The 16,011-nt window shown below is 38.1% G+C and overlaps 1 protein-coding gene across 4 annotated transcripts in view; it reads right to left on the bottom strand.

Annotated features, from left to right (window-relative positions):
- Positions 1–16,011, bottom strand: part of LOC122001922 (probable RNA-dependent RNA polymerase 5) — a 119,792-nt gene that overhangs the window by 37,406 nt on the left and 66,375 nt on the right. For 3 of the 4 annotated variants that reach the window (XM_042556913.1, XM_042556917.1, XM_042556916.1), the window contains exons 6-12: positions 8,127–8,316; positions 5,996–6,191; positions 5,783–5,870; positions 5,549–5,692; positions 5,062–5,127; positions 4,907–4,978; positions 4,396–4,502 (exon numbers count right to left, since the gene is read on the bottom strand). In XM_042556913.1, the coding sequence (XP_042412847.1) occupies positions 4,396–4,502; positions 4,907–4,978; positions 5,062–5,127; positions 5,549–5,692; positions 5,783–5,870; positions 5,996–6,191; positions 8,127–8,316 (863 nt within the window). The remainder of the gene's footprint in view (positions 1–4,395; positions 4,503–4,906; positions 4,979–5,061; positions 5,128–5,548; positions 5,693–5,782; positions 5,871–5,995; positions 6,192–8,126; positions 8,317–16,011) is intronic. The other variant, XM_042556914.1, reaches the window with a different exon arrangement.

Below are 16,011 nucleotides of genomic sequence, written 5' to 3'. Positions count from 1 at the left end.
TATGTCAAATTCAACGTCAATCTTATGAAGAAGAGTAAAAGAGAAATGAACGGAGGTTTGCTTTTATCCTCTCAAGCTAATGAAGCTCGAGGTTGGCTTGTTGATGGTGGTGATGAAGATGAGGTCGAACCAGGTTCGGGACTTACTTGGAGAATAGTGGCAAAGGCCTTGCGAGCGGATGAAGTGCTAACGAAGGAGGAGTGCAAGGAACACCCCTATTAGAGAACTTGATGAGGATTTAGATATCTTGGAGAAGAAGAATGAAGATGTTGATTTTGAGTCAGATGATGAGAGGATTATAGATATAGTTGATGCTTTAGAAGATTAGTTATGTTTAGTTTAGTCCTTGTTGGCTTGTTGTCATGTTGGATTGAAGCTTTGAATTTTAAACTTTTTTAGTATTAATATGATAATGAATATTTATTAATTATCTTGTTAGTTGCATTTATATATTTATTTGTACCTTATATAAATTGTATTATATAAAGCTTATTTATGTATAAACATCATTTAGTTACATATATTACACAAATAATTATGACTATTTATAATATTATGTTATATTTGAAGGTGTCCTAAGACAATTACCTTAGATATTGGTTTTTGTATTGGATAAATAAATTCAAATTCTTTATTTAATTGTACATTCTATATGTATGTGATATTAATCTTAAACTCATTTACTGAATGTACGCAATACGATTGATAACATGAGAGAACTTGTGATGTGTAATTATAAATGTATCGAAATATTCCCTAGTTGATGAATTGATGAGTTCGGATATCATCGATTATGAAAGACTAGCACGTGTTATATTCCTTGGTTTATCCAAGCAGTTCCTCACTCGCTAGAGACATTGGGATACCGAGAGTTAAACGTGGATGCTAATTAAGAGTAACTAGTTCATTGGAGTGACCTGCCATAAGACTTTATATTGTTCTATACATATATGGATATGTCAATGAAGATCTTATAACAACTCGAGTGTAAGTTTCCTTCAACTTAATATATAAAAGTCATCTTGGTCATATAGACTTACTTTGGCATCTTAAGCAATCATCTTCTCAGAGATGTAGATCCGAGATGATTAGGTATAAGTCGAGATGCTCAAAAGTGTTTGAATAGCCCATAGAGGATTCATCACTCCTTTAATTAGGAGACGTATACCCTATGACCTCTTGTCAGGATTATTACACGCAAATCTTTGGTGAAAACAATACACGTCAAGAGGATGATTTTCTTAGACACATGTTTGTGTAATTTAAATCCACAAGACAATGAACTACTACTTAAACTAGGTGTGACATAGTCAACTTAGTGAGGACACACACAAAGACCATATCTATAAGATGAGTGAAAGGAATATACGCATGAATAACAATAGCCAGTTCTAGAATCAACTATGATTTTTTCGATTAATAAGGGAGCGTGATGTACCACTATGTGCCACTCACAATCGATTCACAATTAATGATTAATTGTGAACAACCAAAATAAACCGGAAACATATTGGGTCACACGCACTACGAGTATATCCGAAAAATTTAAAACAAGTTTGAGAGCTTGATTCTCAAATTAAGAGAGATAAGTTTGGTAGGACCAAACGAGGAGCAAATATGGAAAGTGTTTGGCGCAGCGGAAGCGATGGTGGGGCATGCCTCTTGTAGGCAATGTTAGATTCATTGTGATTTAATAATAAACCAAAAGGGTTTGACTTAGTTATGAACCAAGATGGTTTAGTAATAAACCAAAAGAGTTTAGTTTAATTATGAACTAAGTTGGTTTGGTTTTGAACAAAACTTAATGGTAATGGATCGGGTTGCAATTGATTAGTGGGTTTGGGAGATGATTTGCTCCCAAATCATTGAAGAGGTGTATAAATATACCCCTTCACGAGGAGAATTATTATTGGAATTGGATAACCTAATTTGATTAGGATTTTGGATTTCCTCTCCTCTCCCCCCCCCCCCCCCTCTCACTCTCTCTCTCTCTCTCTCTCTCTCTCTTACCGTCGAAACAAGGAGGAGCCACCCTCCTTGCAGTCGTTGCCCAAAGCAAGGAGCCATCGACCGTCGCTTACAGCCGGCCACCCCACTTACTATTGGTCGCCAGCTGCATGCCGCCAACCATCCTCCCACCGATAGCAATCCCAACAAGTGGCGGACAACAACTACTCCTTGTGCCGGCTAAAAGTTGGTCGGACCTCCTCTTAGTGTCGTCAGGTTGTGTTATGCCGCCGAACATCAAGTTGAGCCGTGAGATCTCTATCAAATCGTGTCGTCGTCAGTCCTTTGACTACTATCAAAGAGGAGACGAAACTTATGGCTTAGCTAAGTCATCTTGAAGATATCTCGACCTAAATATCGATAGAAACAAACTTCGTCAAGTTTGCTAGTTGATGTTGTTCCAGTGTAATGTCATCCAGAAGGTATAATTTCCTTTTATGAATTTTATATTCTATGGCTATGTATACACAAGTTGTATCTTATATGTGTGTGGTGCGCATGTTGTAATAATTTAGAAAATTATTATGGTTCTGCTGGTTGTTTAGGAAATAAAATTTTAAAACACACGTAGAGACACCCAACATATAATGTATAAAAAATAGTAAAAAAAATTCCACCACCTGGGCTGTAGGCATTTACTAACAGCCCCACCACCGCTTATCGTCATTTACAACACTGGCCAAAAGTGGAATTAGTTAAGGGGAGTTGTGTCAGCATCCTAAGAGAATTACTTTTAGAAACCCTAACTCTAGAATGGGGCTCCTCATCGTGTAGAATTTAGAGATAGAAAAACATTGTATTATATTGCATTACATAAAAGCTAATTACTCATTAACTAAAATTAAAAAACATAAAAATGATTAATTCAACCTAAATAATTGATTTGATCATAAAATTAGAGTTTAATCTTAAAAAGGTATGTCTTAAACTAGGTTATATCTTTATTTCTATAACATTACATTAGAGTCTCATTCAATATATATATGTTGAACTGATTGCAACCGTTATATATCTTCTTTTTCGTGTATGATGCTCTCTACACTTACCTTTTGAACACTAATTATCCCTTGATCATGCTGTTTATATTGTGTTCAAATTATTATTATGATGTCATTAGATTATGATATCAATATAGATAGAGTGATGTGCTAAGTTCATTATGCTTCACTATCATATTATTCTTTGAAATGGTAAATGCAATGCATCTTCATATTGAGATGTTTATTAGTCAGATATTATAAGTCAATTAGACAAAGATGCCATGCCAGACATCTCAACCACGCAATGATAGCTAGTCTAAGGCCTTTAGCCTAAGGGATTATCATGAGGCTATATCTCCTTGACTGATATGATGATTGTGGACTTAGGTAAAAACCTAATGACATACTCATAGGCATTATATCAATAGCATACTTATATGGTTGAATGGTGCAATCATTCTTATCTATTTAACATTATACAGTCATTGCATTAATCAACTGAGGGATTGGAGACTCAAGGAATCATTGACGGGTTGATTGAGAAGTTATCTAGCAAAAACTTGTATGGGTACAGTGTGGCAAGTTGCACAAATAAAAATCTGTACTTTGTTCAATTATGTCATGATTATTAAACTCAGCAGTTATTCCAACAACTTTCTTATTTACCTCCAACTTCCAAGAAGATCATCGAGTTGGCCCGAGCTGGCAGAGCTAGATCTTCAGGAACTTCGTGATTATTTATGGAGATATCTCTTATTTTATTATGTTCTGCTATGACACAAGTGTAGATATATTGTAGTTGATACTTGATATTAAGCACATTCAAGCTTATCCTATCATCAGGGAGATTGCGACTCATAGCAATTTATCATGTCTAATTAGACCAAATTATAAAAAAAAAATAACTTTCATTAAATAACTTTCATTCAAATATTCTATGCATTCGATAATGCATTTTCCATTCCTATATATTCTATTCTCGTGTGATATTGTCAACTAAAGCACATAGATCTATCATGCATTGTATCAAATGTCTAAAAGAATACAAGTAAATTTTGATTTCTTGGAATTTAAAGGCAACAAACCATGTACTGTTGGATGGAATGCATCTCTTATTAGTAATCTTGTGTAGATGCACAGCAAAATATGTACTTCAGATGCAAGATAAGCTTTGAGGATTTCAATATTAAATAAAGAACCCAATAAATAGACTTTAGAGTAAAAAGTTAAAAAAATAATAAACAAGAAAAGAAAGAATGAATCTTCTGACTTAACAAACCTATGAGCAATGGCAACTATATCACAATAAAAAAAAAGTGATGAAATTTCCACCACAATAACCAAGATCAAAGTTAACATAATTGCCAACATCTCTATTATTTGCCAGTCAAAGAAATTCCATGTATACCTTGTTGCAACAATCTCCAAGGAGTTGCAAGACTGAATATAAGAAAAACTTGCATCTGATTTAACTTTCCTCATAGAAGGTCTTACTTGTATAGTTCTCGGAGGAAGCTACACAAAAATAACAAGATAAGATAACCAATCAACTATAACCGTGAATAAAAATAATAATTCTACACCATGGAGTAAAATTTCAGTCTAACCACAATTGTACTTAAATCATCCTTTCAAGACCTATTGAACAGGTCAATAGAGGGAGCCTCTACCATGTTTGTCACCTAGTCTAGTGACCTATGCCTACATGAACCTCCTCAAACCAATAGTATAAAAATATTTCTATAAGGTGCATTACGGGGCCCATATTGTTCCATCTCCATGAGCTCTTCAGATTCTGTAATTTTATCATAGGCCAAGTTACACTTTGAGTATGCTAGATGAGGCATTAAGATACAACTGTGTCCAAAAAGTTTGAGGTGTAACAGTTCTGGCATAACATCTAGATAAAGTTAGCATACCAGTTTATTCAATAGTAGGGTTCCCTTAAATGCTGCTCCTTTGTTAAACAAACGGAACTGGATAAGCAGAGGCTGATATTCAATGGAAAACTAAGCCATTTATTTTTTTATCAAAGGATATTAAAATAGGATTTGCAGTAGATTCACTGGCATACCGCTTCTGAAGTAAGCGACTTTGTAATGTTGAGAGGTTCCTCTGCAATTTCAGATCCATCCAAGAACTAAAGAAAAGTAGAAGTTTCAGAGACAGATTAATAACAAAATAGGTAATTCTTATTCCTGTCAGAATAGAAACACTAAACATATATTTGGTTAATGGTTGATAATTTAAACAATGCACGATTTCTATAAATCAACCGCTCAAATATTCATCAGAGCACAAGAGATCAATGATACCACCATATTCCACACCAAATATTCACATTTTAGGTCCTGGAGAAAGGTGCAGCACAGAATTTTGATGATTCAGAAACTCACACATTCTTTTGAGTGAAAGAGAAAGAATATGACAGATCTGTTTATTATAAACCCCTACAACATACAAGGTAAACCACACTTATTCTAAAGGCACAGAAAAGTAGTAATCAACACAAGGGCATACTTTGGGTTGATGTATGGAGCTATGAAGCTGAAAGGGCACACCTGGTTACTCATTGGTGTCGAGCATTTCCCCTTAAAGATATGATGGGGACATTTCAAAGCTATATCTTCTGAAATAAACCCAGTTCCATCAGTGTGGATCAGTGGCTCACCATTTTCATCATAGGAGATGTTCCCATCATCATCCTAGAAGATACAATGTCCACATAGATAAAATTCAGAACCAATCAAAATGAACAAAAGTTTAATGAATCCCAAAGTCAGAAGGTATAGTACCACGCATACTATGTCGTCAATCATTTCAACATGAACTGACGCAAGATCAATATCTAACTTCATCGTTTTGGACAAGATCAAAGAAAATCTGCATTGATAAATTCCACATGGCACATACAAAAAATTATCATTAACACCAAAATAATACACAAAATTCAAACTAGATAACATATTTACACACCATACAAAATAAGCAAATTTTAGAAGCTAAACCTGGCCATATATTTTGACAAACTTGAAACTGTATGTACATGCATAAAAACAGCTCTGGACTCATGTATGAACTTGTCTGATAGTATATAAGGTTTTTCCTGATCAGCTATCCAATTTGATTCCATGCGAACAAAATAACATTTCACGGGGGAACTAATGGAGCTTTTTTTCTTCTCCTTGCCACCATCTTTGTAAACTAGAAATAATCAAGTCATGTGATGCAAGATCAATAAAATAATATATTTAAAGTCCATAGATATATTTTTATAGCAAGGAGCATGTTGGTTTATTCAGAAACTGAAAGCAACAACAGGAAACATTTTATTAGCAGAACGTGAGGCTAATAAATTAATCAAAACCTACAAGGAAAATGAATGATTAAAAACTCAACGCGGTATAAAGTTTTGGGTGTAATGAAAAGCTTCTAAACATGTTAGGACAGTGTAGCATTGGTTAGAGTAATAGCAAAATCAAGAAAATAATACTTGCAATTAGAAGAGTCATTCTAGCAACATTAGTAAAGGCAACAAATCTGCTACTATGAGTATTTCTGTGAATCCAAAATCTCATTTCAACATTTTGCAGCCAGCTCCAAGAAGATTGGATTTAAATAACATCGGCAGGCAAGCGAGATAAAGTGTTGATTTAACAAATAGATCATAGGGAATTAAAAGGGTTGAGGTCTACATAAAGGATGTTAAGTTAGTTTTATTTGATTCAAGTTTTGGCCAATTTACAACATATATAGGATTTTCTAGTTGAATGAAAGTCAAACCACATTCAAATGGGATTTGCATTGAGTGGAGGTTAGAACTATCTTCAGCTGGGAAATTTTTAAGTTACAAGAATTCTAGCAACATTAGTAACAGCAACAACATTTGCTACTATTTCTATTAATATGAATCCAAAATCTCATTTCAACATTTGCAGATAACTCATTTGGCCCAAGTTTAGGCCAATTTAGAGGATAAATTGAGAGTTTCAGTTGAACGAATGTCAAACCACATTCAAATGGGATTTGCATTTGGTGGAGGTTAAGATTATCTTAAGTTGGGTCATCTATTCATACTGGCCAAAACCTCTCTAGCTAACTTCTCCCTCTTCCACTTCTCTAGGGTGCAAGTCTTCTCCTCCCAAGGAGCGAAACATCTTTCTTCTTCTTCTTCCACTTTTTCTATCCCCATTAGTGCTAGCAACCCTTTTAATGGTGGTGGTGTTTGGAGAGGACAACCAAAGAAAGGTAAAGTTCTCATCTCTTATAGTCAGCCTAATTTCATGTTTGGAGTGGTTACCACTAAAGGCTGTAAAGTTCTCATCTCTTATGGTCATCTTATCTCTTAAATAGAATTAGTTAACCCTAAAGGCTATAAATGCAAGTTGTAAGCCTATTTTAAAATAACAATAGGAAAGATATCATATTTCATCCTTCTCAAAAAATCCTAACAAGTTGTTTCATCTGAAATTTAAGAAGCCTTCCCTAGAAAATTGAAATTAAGCAAAGGAGCCAAAAATGTTCCTGAGACAAAATAAGAGCTCTAACAAGACCTAACAAATTTTATACAACACTATGTAAACCAAATGCATGAGACTTCATCGACAAGTAATTGCACAATAAAGCTAAAACTAATACAGATGCAATGATTAGAGAGTTGTGCAGATAGAAAACTTTTTCAAGGCAGCATAGCAAAGGCCAATCTGAACATAGCTTCAAGAAATGATATATGGAATTAAAGGGGGAAAACAGGCAGAGAGATAAACTTCCAGCCTTCAATAGATCAGAAGGCCAAAAAGTGCTCCATTAACATAGAACTTGAGAAAATACCCCAGTCTAAGAAAATTCAAGTCTGATCCTCAATAAAGTTCAAGTGAATAAAGGGAGTACCCTTAACAGAGATAAAAATGAAAATAGTGTGTTTCTGCCATCTTAAATCTATAATGTTCTGGACAAAAAAAGTCCGATTATATGTGCAAATGAAAAACTGAGCATACAACCAACCAACTCGTCAAAGACGCAATGATCTTTAGACCAAACTGATGACGCAACCAACCAACTTGTCAAAGAGGGCAATGATCTTTAGACCAAAACCTTTGGACAAAGCAAGACCAAAAAGAATAAATTTTAGAAGCTTACCAAAAAACTGATAGCGTCGTAATCCCACAAGAATTCCCTCTTGAGCAACCTTGTGGTATATTGACTCATATCCCTGGAAAGCATGAGATCCTTTTCCAATATTCATTTCCTCAGCAAATTTTACTAACAAGACATTATCATCACCCAACACTCTCTGCATATGAGTTCTTTGAAGTTGCAAGTAAGGACCCTGCAAAAGTTGTTGAGGAAGCAAATTTTGCAGATAAAACTGACTAATCAATATCTAAAATAACATAACAGGATGACTAGACAACCAATTTATATAATGGACCAACATATTTGTCTGTGTGAGACCAATAGACGTGCAACGTCCTACTTTCATCATGCTCTCTCATACCCACAAAGACTCAAACGATATGCATCTATTTTTTATTTGATATAGACAGGATTTGAACCCTAGATCTCCAGCTCTATCTCACAAGCTCAAGTTGTTAAGAAAGGAACCAATTTATATTGATATAATGAACAGGCACATGTCCATGTGGGACCAACGGGCGTGAAGTCTCTTCCATTCAACAACATTGTTTAATTTACCCAATTTAATTACACAAGTGTGAGAACCCATAAATGATAAGAATGCATGGAACCTTAATTATTCATACTATAACAGCAATGGGGGAAGGTTATTAGGGTTAATTTACACTATAATAGTCCCTTCTTTTTTTTTGGAAAAATAAAAATATATAAAATTCAAAGATAAAGGGGTACAACCAGAATTAAACAAGCTCAATCACCATCATCTGCCATCCCACAACCTAGGGAGCTACTTATGTCTGACACATCAAATCAAAGTATACTCCCAAAGACTGGTATTCATGAGTTTGCACAGTCTTGAAGGTCTTCTCAATATCCTCTCCAAAGAAATTGCTATTCCTCGCTCACCAAACATAATGAATCATGGAAGACAAGGTGATGTAGCCGATAACTATCAGTTCTGCTGATTCGCGTACGAATACTGGAAGTGATCTTCTAAACTCTGTTAATTCATCATAATGCTAAGAGATAGGCAACCAAACTCGACGTTTCAAAAGAAACGGCGTGGTCATAAATTCCTTTTAATCAAAAACTTCCCTACATCAATCCCAAATAATTGTTTATATAGACTCCAAATTCTAAGACATAGAGAAAGGAAAAAAATTTTGACAGAAAAGAAAAATTCCAAACAAACTAAAAATCTAAAATACCCTAAATAGACTCAAAAATCAAAAAATATAAAAGACAAATTATCAAAAATACCCTAAATTTCAAATTCGACAAAAGAAAATAAAAGACTAAAATTACTCTTTTATTTCCACATTATTCTCTATAGGGTGGAGAAAATTCACCCTCAAATTGCTAGTATCGTGAAAAGAAGAATCACCATGAAAAGAAATCTAATGCTTTATATTAAAAACATCGGCGGTGCAAATATGACTAAGTCACTTCAAACGATAGGCATTGTGGTTTATCTTCTCAACAATCTCGACAGGATCAATCTTTAGAGCTAAAAATTTAGTGCACTCTTCAACGGTAAATCGATTCTTAGTTAAAACTGTCCAAACAACATCTCCAATATTAAACTCCAAGTGTTGATACTCTTGGTCTATTGTATGTTTGTCCTCATCAAACTGATCCGGAGATGATAAAGCCAAAATGATTGCATTTTGTTAGAAATCGTACATGTCTATAGCGAAATAAGCATCAACTGTAATTCCTGGCACAAATATTGACTCAAGCTCAGCAACATCGGGTTTGCTGAAAAAAGCTTCTGCATGTTCCCTGAAGGGTCTTTGTGGTACATCTCAATGGAGTAAATGACTCCATCACCTTTTACCAAAGTGGGGGTGTGCAGACGAATAGTAAAGGTGTTTGAGTGGCCAAGCCTCTTTAGCACAAGTCGCTGTTGCTTCCATAATTCTTTGATGATGCTTGAGCAACTTGGTCGTAGATATCAAAAAATTTGCATAAGTTACAAGGGGCATCCACCACAATACTTGGTTTTGACTGGCCAGCATAATCTGTGAATTTTGGGTTGACACCAAAATGGACCTTCATCCCCTTGTAAGAAAGCTGCAAAGGGTGATCTCTGTAAAGAAGACCAGCCTTTTGAAAACTTTGGATTGTAGGTGCTCCGATCTTGTCTGGTAACACTTGATCAGCCTCCAAAAATCCAACATAATCGTTGGAGTTTTCAGTAGGAACTGTGGTACAATTCATGTCACCGTCAAATGCTATTCTTTGGGGCAAGTGTGTGTTCGACTAATAAAGTCTATGTTATTTTGCACCATAGATGCCACCAAGTTGGAGGCATCCGCTGCAACAAAAATACTAGGTTGAGTTTGATAGATATTCACAATATGTTTGTTAGTCTGCTTATCAGTGAAGCCATCAGACAGTGAGCCTGGAGTTCGCTTCAAGAACTCCAGCAGCACAAACCTTTCATCGGACCGGTTCAACACCATCGTCACCACGTCAAAGAACGTGATCTGCACCACGCTTGCTACCATGCCTTCTGATGCTTCCCTGCTACCGTTGAGGTCCGCCCTCCTTGGGATCGCCTTCGTCCTCGGAATCATGATCATAAATTAGATCACCGAATATTTCAATCTTATCATCCACACCTTCCTTATATATAAAATATCCTTCCACGTCATCAAGAACATCCTCTTCCTCTTCTGAATTTGTCGGTGATTGTTTTTGCATTAAACCGGATTTCTTCTATTTTGATTTTCAAACATCGCTTCCATCCTCTCTTTAAACCGGTCAAACCGACTATCAACATCTCTCAAATCCGCTGCTCCATATCACGATTAAAAGCGTAGTCGACGTGTTGTTGCTTTCTTGATGGCATGGTTCCACAAGATCAACTTGGCTGCAGCGGATAACAATCAGTTCCATTGATTCGCGCACGAATACTGAAAGTGATCTTCTAAACCCTATTGATTTTGCAAAATATTAGGCAACCAAACTCGACGTTTGGAAAGAACCAGCGTAGTCGTAAATTCTTATTGATAAAAAACTTCCCTACATTAACCTCAAATAATTATCTATATAAACTCCAAACCCTAAGACACAAAGAAAAGAAAGAAATCCTAAAAGAAAGGAAAAATTCTAAACATAATAAAAATCCAAAATACCTTAAACGGACTTAAAAAATTTAAAAATATAAAAGACAGAAATGATCAAAAACACCTTAAATACCAAACTCAACAAAAATAATAAAAAAACTAAAATGACTCTTATGTTCCTGCATCACAAGGCTAGAAGGCAGACCTTTGTTAACACCTTACACTCTCAATAATATCACCCGAAGACTCGCATCATCCGTCTATATATAGACACCTCTTGCTAGTCTCTGATCCTTTTCCATAACTTCGAAATAGCTAGCACATGATGGCAAGAAGACAGGAAGCCTAAGAACTATAACAAGAAAATAGATGTAAGAAATTACACTTACAAGTATCCTCCCCAATATAATAGGTTGGTTTAGTTAGAGACATGGTCTAAGGCAGTAAATGATTATGGGGCAATAGCAAAGTCTTCATGGGTGGTTGTGAGATGCATAACTCATGACCTTATATTATAGCATGATTTACAATTAGTTTCATATCGATTGACAAAGGTGAAATATTTCATTCTACCTATCAACCAACATGCATAACAGCTCAATACAACAAAACTACTACCAAGCTTCCATGATCAACGAGCAACCGAAGGCTTCTCCAAAGGCATGTGAAAAATCCATACCATGGCACAGTATGAAGTTTACCTAAAACTAGGGGTGTCAAAAATGAACCCGACCCGACGACCCAACCCGAGTCGACCCGAAAAAAATCAGGTTCCGGTTGGGCATTTTCGGGTTCGGGTCGGGTTCGGGTTGGAGGGTTGGAGAGTAAAAAATTTTCGGGTTGGGTCGGGTCGGGTTCGGGTTGACCCGGGTTGACCCGGGTTGGCTTAAATATAGGGTTTTGTGGGTTTTTTGGGGGTTAAATCAAATTTTATTTTAAAAATTTAGATATTTTTATGTATATTTGTATGATAATGATGGAGTATTGAGATAAAAGTGAAGAATTATAGGGAAAATAGTCGTTTTGAATCGAATTTTCGGGTTATATGGGTTGGGTTCGGGTTGATCGGGTTGGTCGGGTTCGGGTTTAGGTCTTTTGGGTTGAACTCGGGTTCGGGTCGGGTTCGGGTTGGGTTAAAAAAAAAAAAAAAAAACTCAACCCGACCCAACCCGACCCGACCCACCCGAATTGACACCCCTACCTAAAACACACGATCTTTTGCATCGGCTTTCGCGTGGCAATCCAACTAAGTTAGGTTTTGCCTCTTGATTCCCTTCACCTTTAGTTTTCTACCTTTTCTACTACTCCTTAATTCCTTCCTCTCCTTGGTACCTTTATTATCACATTTTGGCATTATAACACAAAACCGAATGGCATATTGAGGTAGCGGAAGCACATTTTTCAATGAAGAGAGAAGCGCTGCCTTCTCTCTAGAAACTAGAGAAGAGGGGCTGAATCCAAGCCTCGCTGTCCACCGGCCAACCGAGTCGCCGTAGTGCAGAAGAGGAGCTACACCGATAGAGCTACAACGACTAGCCACTGGGCTAGCGCGGAAGAGTGAGGAGCTGCATCGACAGAGCTGCAACAACCTTCACAAGAGCAAGGAGTGGCAGCGCTACACTACTACACCAAAGTAGCACGGTGTTGCATGCGATGTTGTCTTCTTAGGAGTGCTGTAGCATGCAGTTCAGCAAGGAGAGGCGTTTTGATAGACTAGTGCAATAGAGGTGCCGGAGATAGCTGAGCAGAGGAGCAAAGCATGGAGCTTTGTGCGCACGGGACAAGTTGTGGCATGGTGCAAGCACTTTGCAGCACTAGTGTAGAGTTTCAGCATCCAAATCACTTTCTGCCAAATCTTTTTCCGACAATCATCGGAGCAAGGAGCAAGGAGGGGAGGACCCTCACAAAAGACAAAAGAGTTGGTATTTGGTAAGAAGCTGCAAGGGGGAAGGTACAGGGCAGAAGCTTCTTTTCTTGGTCAGCATTTCCAATTTTGGTGAGTGCACAGACTGCTCCCTGATGCCCACACTACCCCTTTCTGCTTCAGGGCAAGGCATGGCCAAGTTCAGAAGGCAATATGATAGGAGACAGCAGTGGCCAATCACAGGCCATAGATGGTAGTCCACCACCTGCTAGGCAGCAACAAGCTGATGTTGGCATTGGACAGACCCAGCTGGAGGTTGATCTAGCGGATAGAGTATTATATTTGAGAGGTACCCTAAGATAATCACCTTAGATAATGTACTATTTATTAGATAAATAAATTCACTATTTGAGTATACATGCTGTTAGTGCGGGAAGCATCCGACGATCGAACCTACGTTTTGATAATAGCAAAGGGATTCAAAGTTAAGATTCCTTATTATCTAACGTGCTTAAATGAGATTTCAGGAAAGTCCTAACTGCGATTAGGCAGGTAAATACCCTAAGGCGTGGTAACCCTAGGTTCTAGTGGGTGGTAACCCTAGGTGGAGGAAAACCCTAAGGGGTTGTAAAATACCGAAAATGGGCAAGTCACCATAAGGGAATTTTCCGAAATTTTTAGAAATTTTCTGGGAATTTTTCAGAGACCGTATGGTGTAGGTTACGGGGATAAAAATTGGACCCCGGAAAAGCCTGTTTAGGCTACCCTATTTATTCGAGGAAAAGTTTGATTTTTGTTTTTCTTTTTGTTTTTCTTTTTCTTCTCCCCTCACCTGATGTCGCGTGCCTTAGCCCTCATTGGCACCGATCCCTTACTTCTCTCGATTCCTTATCTCCTTCCCCTCCTCTTCATCTTCTCCATGCCCTAACTGCTCCTAACCGGCGCCGCATGCGACGCTCCTCCCCGACGACATCGCACGACCACCGGCAGATTTTCCTCCTCGCGATTGTCTTCTTCTTCTTCCCCAACTGATCGCCGACGTTGATGGTGGCTAGCAACGTGCCCTAGCGCGGCCCCCTTCCCTGTGCCCTAACCGCCTTCCACCCTAGCCGTCACCTTTTTCCATCGCGTCGCTCCGCCGCTGTCGCCGCACGAAGCAGCACCGAGGCCACTGCCGCTGCCCTCTCCGGCCACTGTTTTGTCTTCCCCGACGGCGCCGCAACTCGCAGACGCCTTCTCTATTTGTCTTCGCTGTTGAGATCGGGAACACACTAACGTCGTTCCTCCTCAGCCCTAGCACCGGTTCACTAGCCCTTCAGTGGCGAGATTTTTCTCCCCTCGCACTACTGCCTGCACACTTTTCTTCACTGTGGTTCCGTTTTTGTTGTTACCGTGTCCTAGCTGTGATCGAAGAGGTAAGGGAAATTATATTTTTGTTGCTGGATTGTAGTGGTGGAAAGATTTCTTGGTTGGTTTCTTGATCTTTTGATCTGGACAGTGAAACGCAAGGTACTTTTTGGTTTCCAGCAGCTACCCTATTCCGGCAGCCACTCGTTGCAGCAGCCGACAGCCCCTTATTCCGACAGCAACTCCAACCAGCAGCTTCCATTGTTCCAGCAACTAGAACAAGGCTGTGATTTGAGGTAAGGCATAAGGATTTGATATATGTGTTGAATTAGGGCTAAATTGGATAAGAAGCTATGATTGATTTTGCTTATTGCAAGTCCTAATTCGACTGGATTAGTTAGAATCAATTGAGGAGTTAGATGATCCAATTAGGGTTTATAATTGGATCTGGATTTATGTTAGCTTCTCGAGGATTTGATTTAGCTAATTTATTTATATGTAATTAGCTAAATCTGGATACCATGTATTACAGGACTCTGATTCGAGACGAGCATCTCGACGTTGGATTTGACTGGATTGGACCTACTATTTGAGACGGGTACCTTGACTTATAATGTCATGTTGATATGTTTAGTAGGTTATAACCTTTAGTAATGATTATGTTCGTCTTTGCTTCGGTTGGTTACTACCCGATACCTGTTACATGCTTGTTTTGTTTACTTATTATGCACTTCATGTTAGTACCTACCTGATTATACATGCTTATAGGGGTAGTGACACAACCATGTGTTTATTATGTTCAGGATCTAGGTTTTTATACCTTATCTGATCTATGTACCTTTGATTTGGTTCATTATCCTATGGTACACATTATATATATATATGGATATTGCTATGCTGTTCAGGATTTTGCCATGCTTAGTGTCATGCACCATTCGCATGATTGCATGCTGCGCGATAGTCTGCTCCATTATTGTTGAGCATCGCCGATTTATCCTCGATTGCTCATTGGTCCGCTCGTGGGTAGCGTGTGTGATGATACGTCGATTTGCTCGGTGGTGTTCCATGGGGCGTTCGTGGGTAGTGTATTTGCGGCGTGGTATGCAGGGATCCCTCTCCGTCGTCGTGTCAAGAGATGAGGCATTCGCTCCCCACTTATGATTTGGGGTAGGAGGATAGGTGTACTCCGTCCGTCCACTCGGTCACTCATCGGGAGCAATGACAGAGTGCACAGTTGTCGCCCTACCCACTCGGTCTCACCATCGTGTGTGAGATGGCTGAGCGTCGGGGTGACCGTGACATTGGCATCATCGCGTTTATCATTCACGATTATGTTTCTTATATCTGCGTTTGGATGGATCGTATATTTGACATGCATCTGAGTTTATGATACTCTCGATCGGCGACTATTACGATAGGAAACCCTGGTGAGTACAGTTCTCTTCAGCCTTTTCTATTGTGCATCTTCCAGCTTTTGTCCAGGAGACTGTACTCCATAGCTATTACTATTTGTTATAGTTTACTATACATATCAACTAGGTATCTGCTGAGTTGTTGAACTCACCCCCCGTGGACACTATCTTTTTCAGGTACCAGGTTGCTTATG

This window comes from Zingiber officinale, chromosome 7A (assembly GCF_018446385.1).
Source record: "Zingiber officinale cultivar Zhangliang chromosome 7A, Zo_v1.1, whole genome shotgun sequence".
Taxonomy (NCBI): Eukaryota; Viridiplantae; Streptophyta; class Magnoliopsida; order Zingiberales; family Zingiberaceae; genus Zingiber; species Zingiber officinale.
The sequence above is the reverse complement of the archived record's forward strand: the minus strand, read 5'-3'. Positions and strand labels throughout refer to the sequence as shown.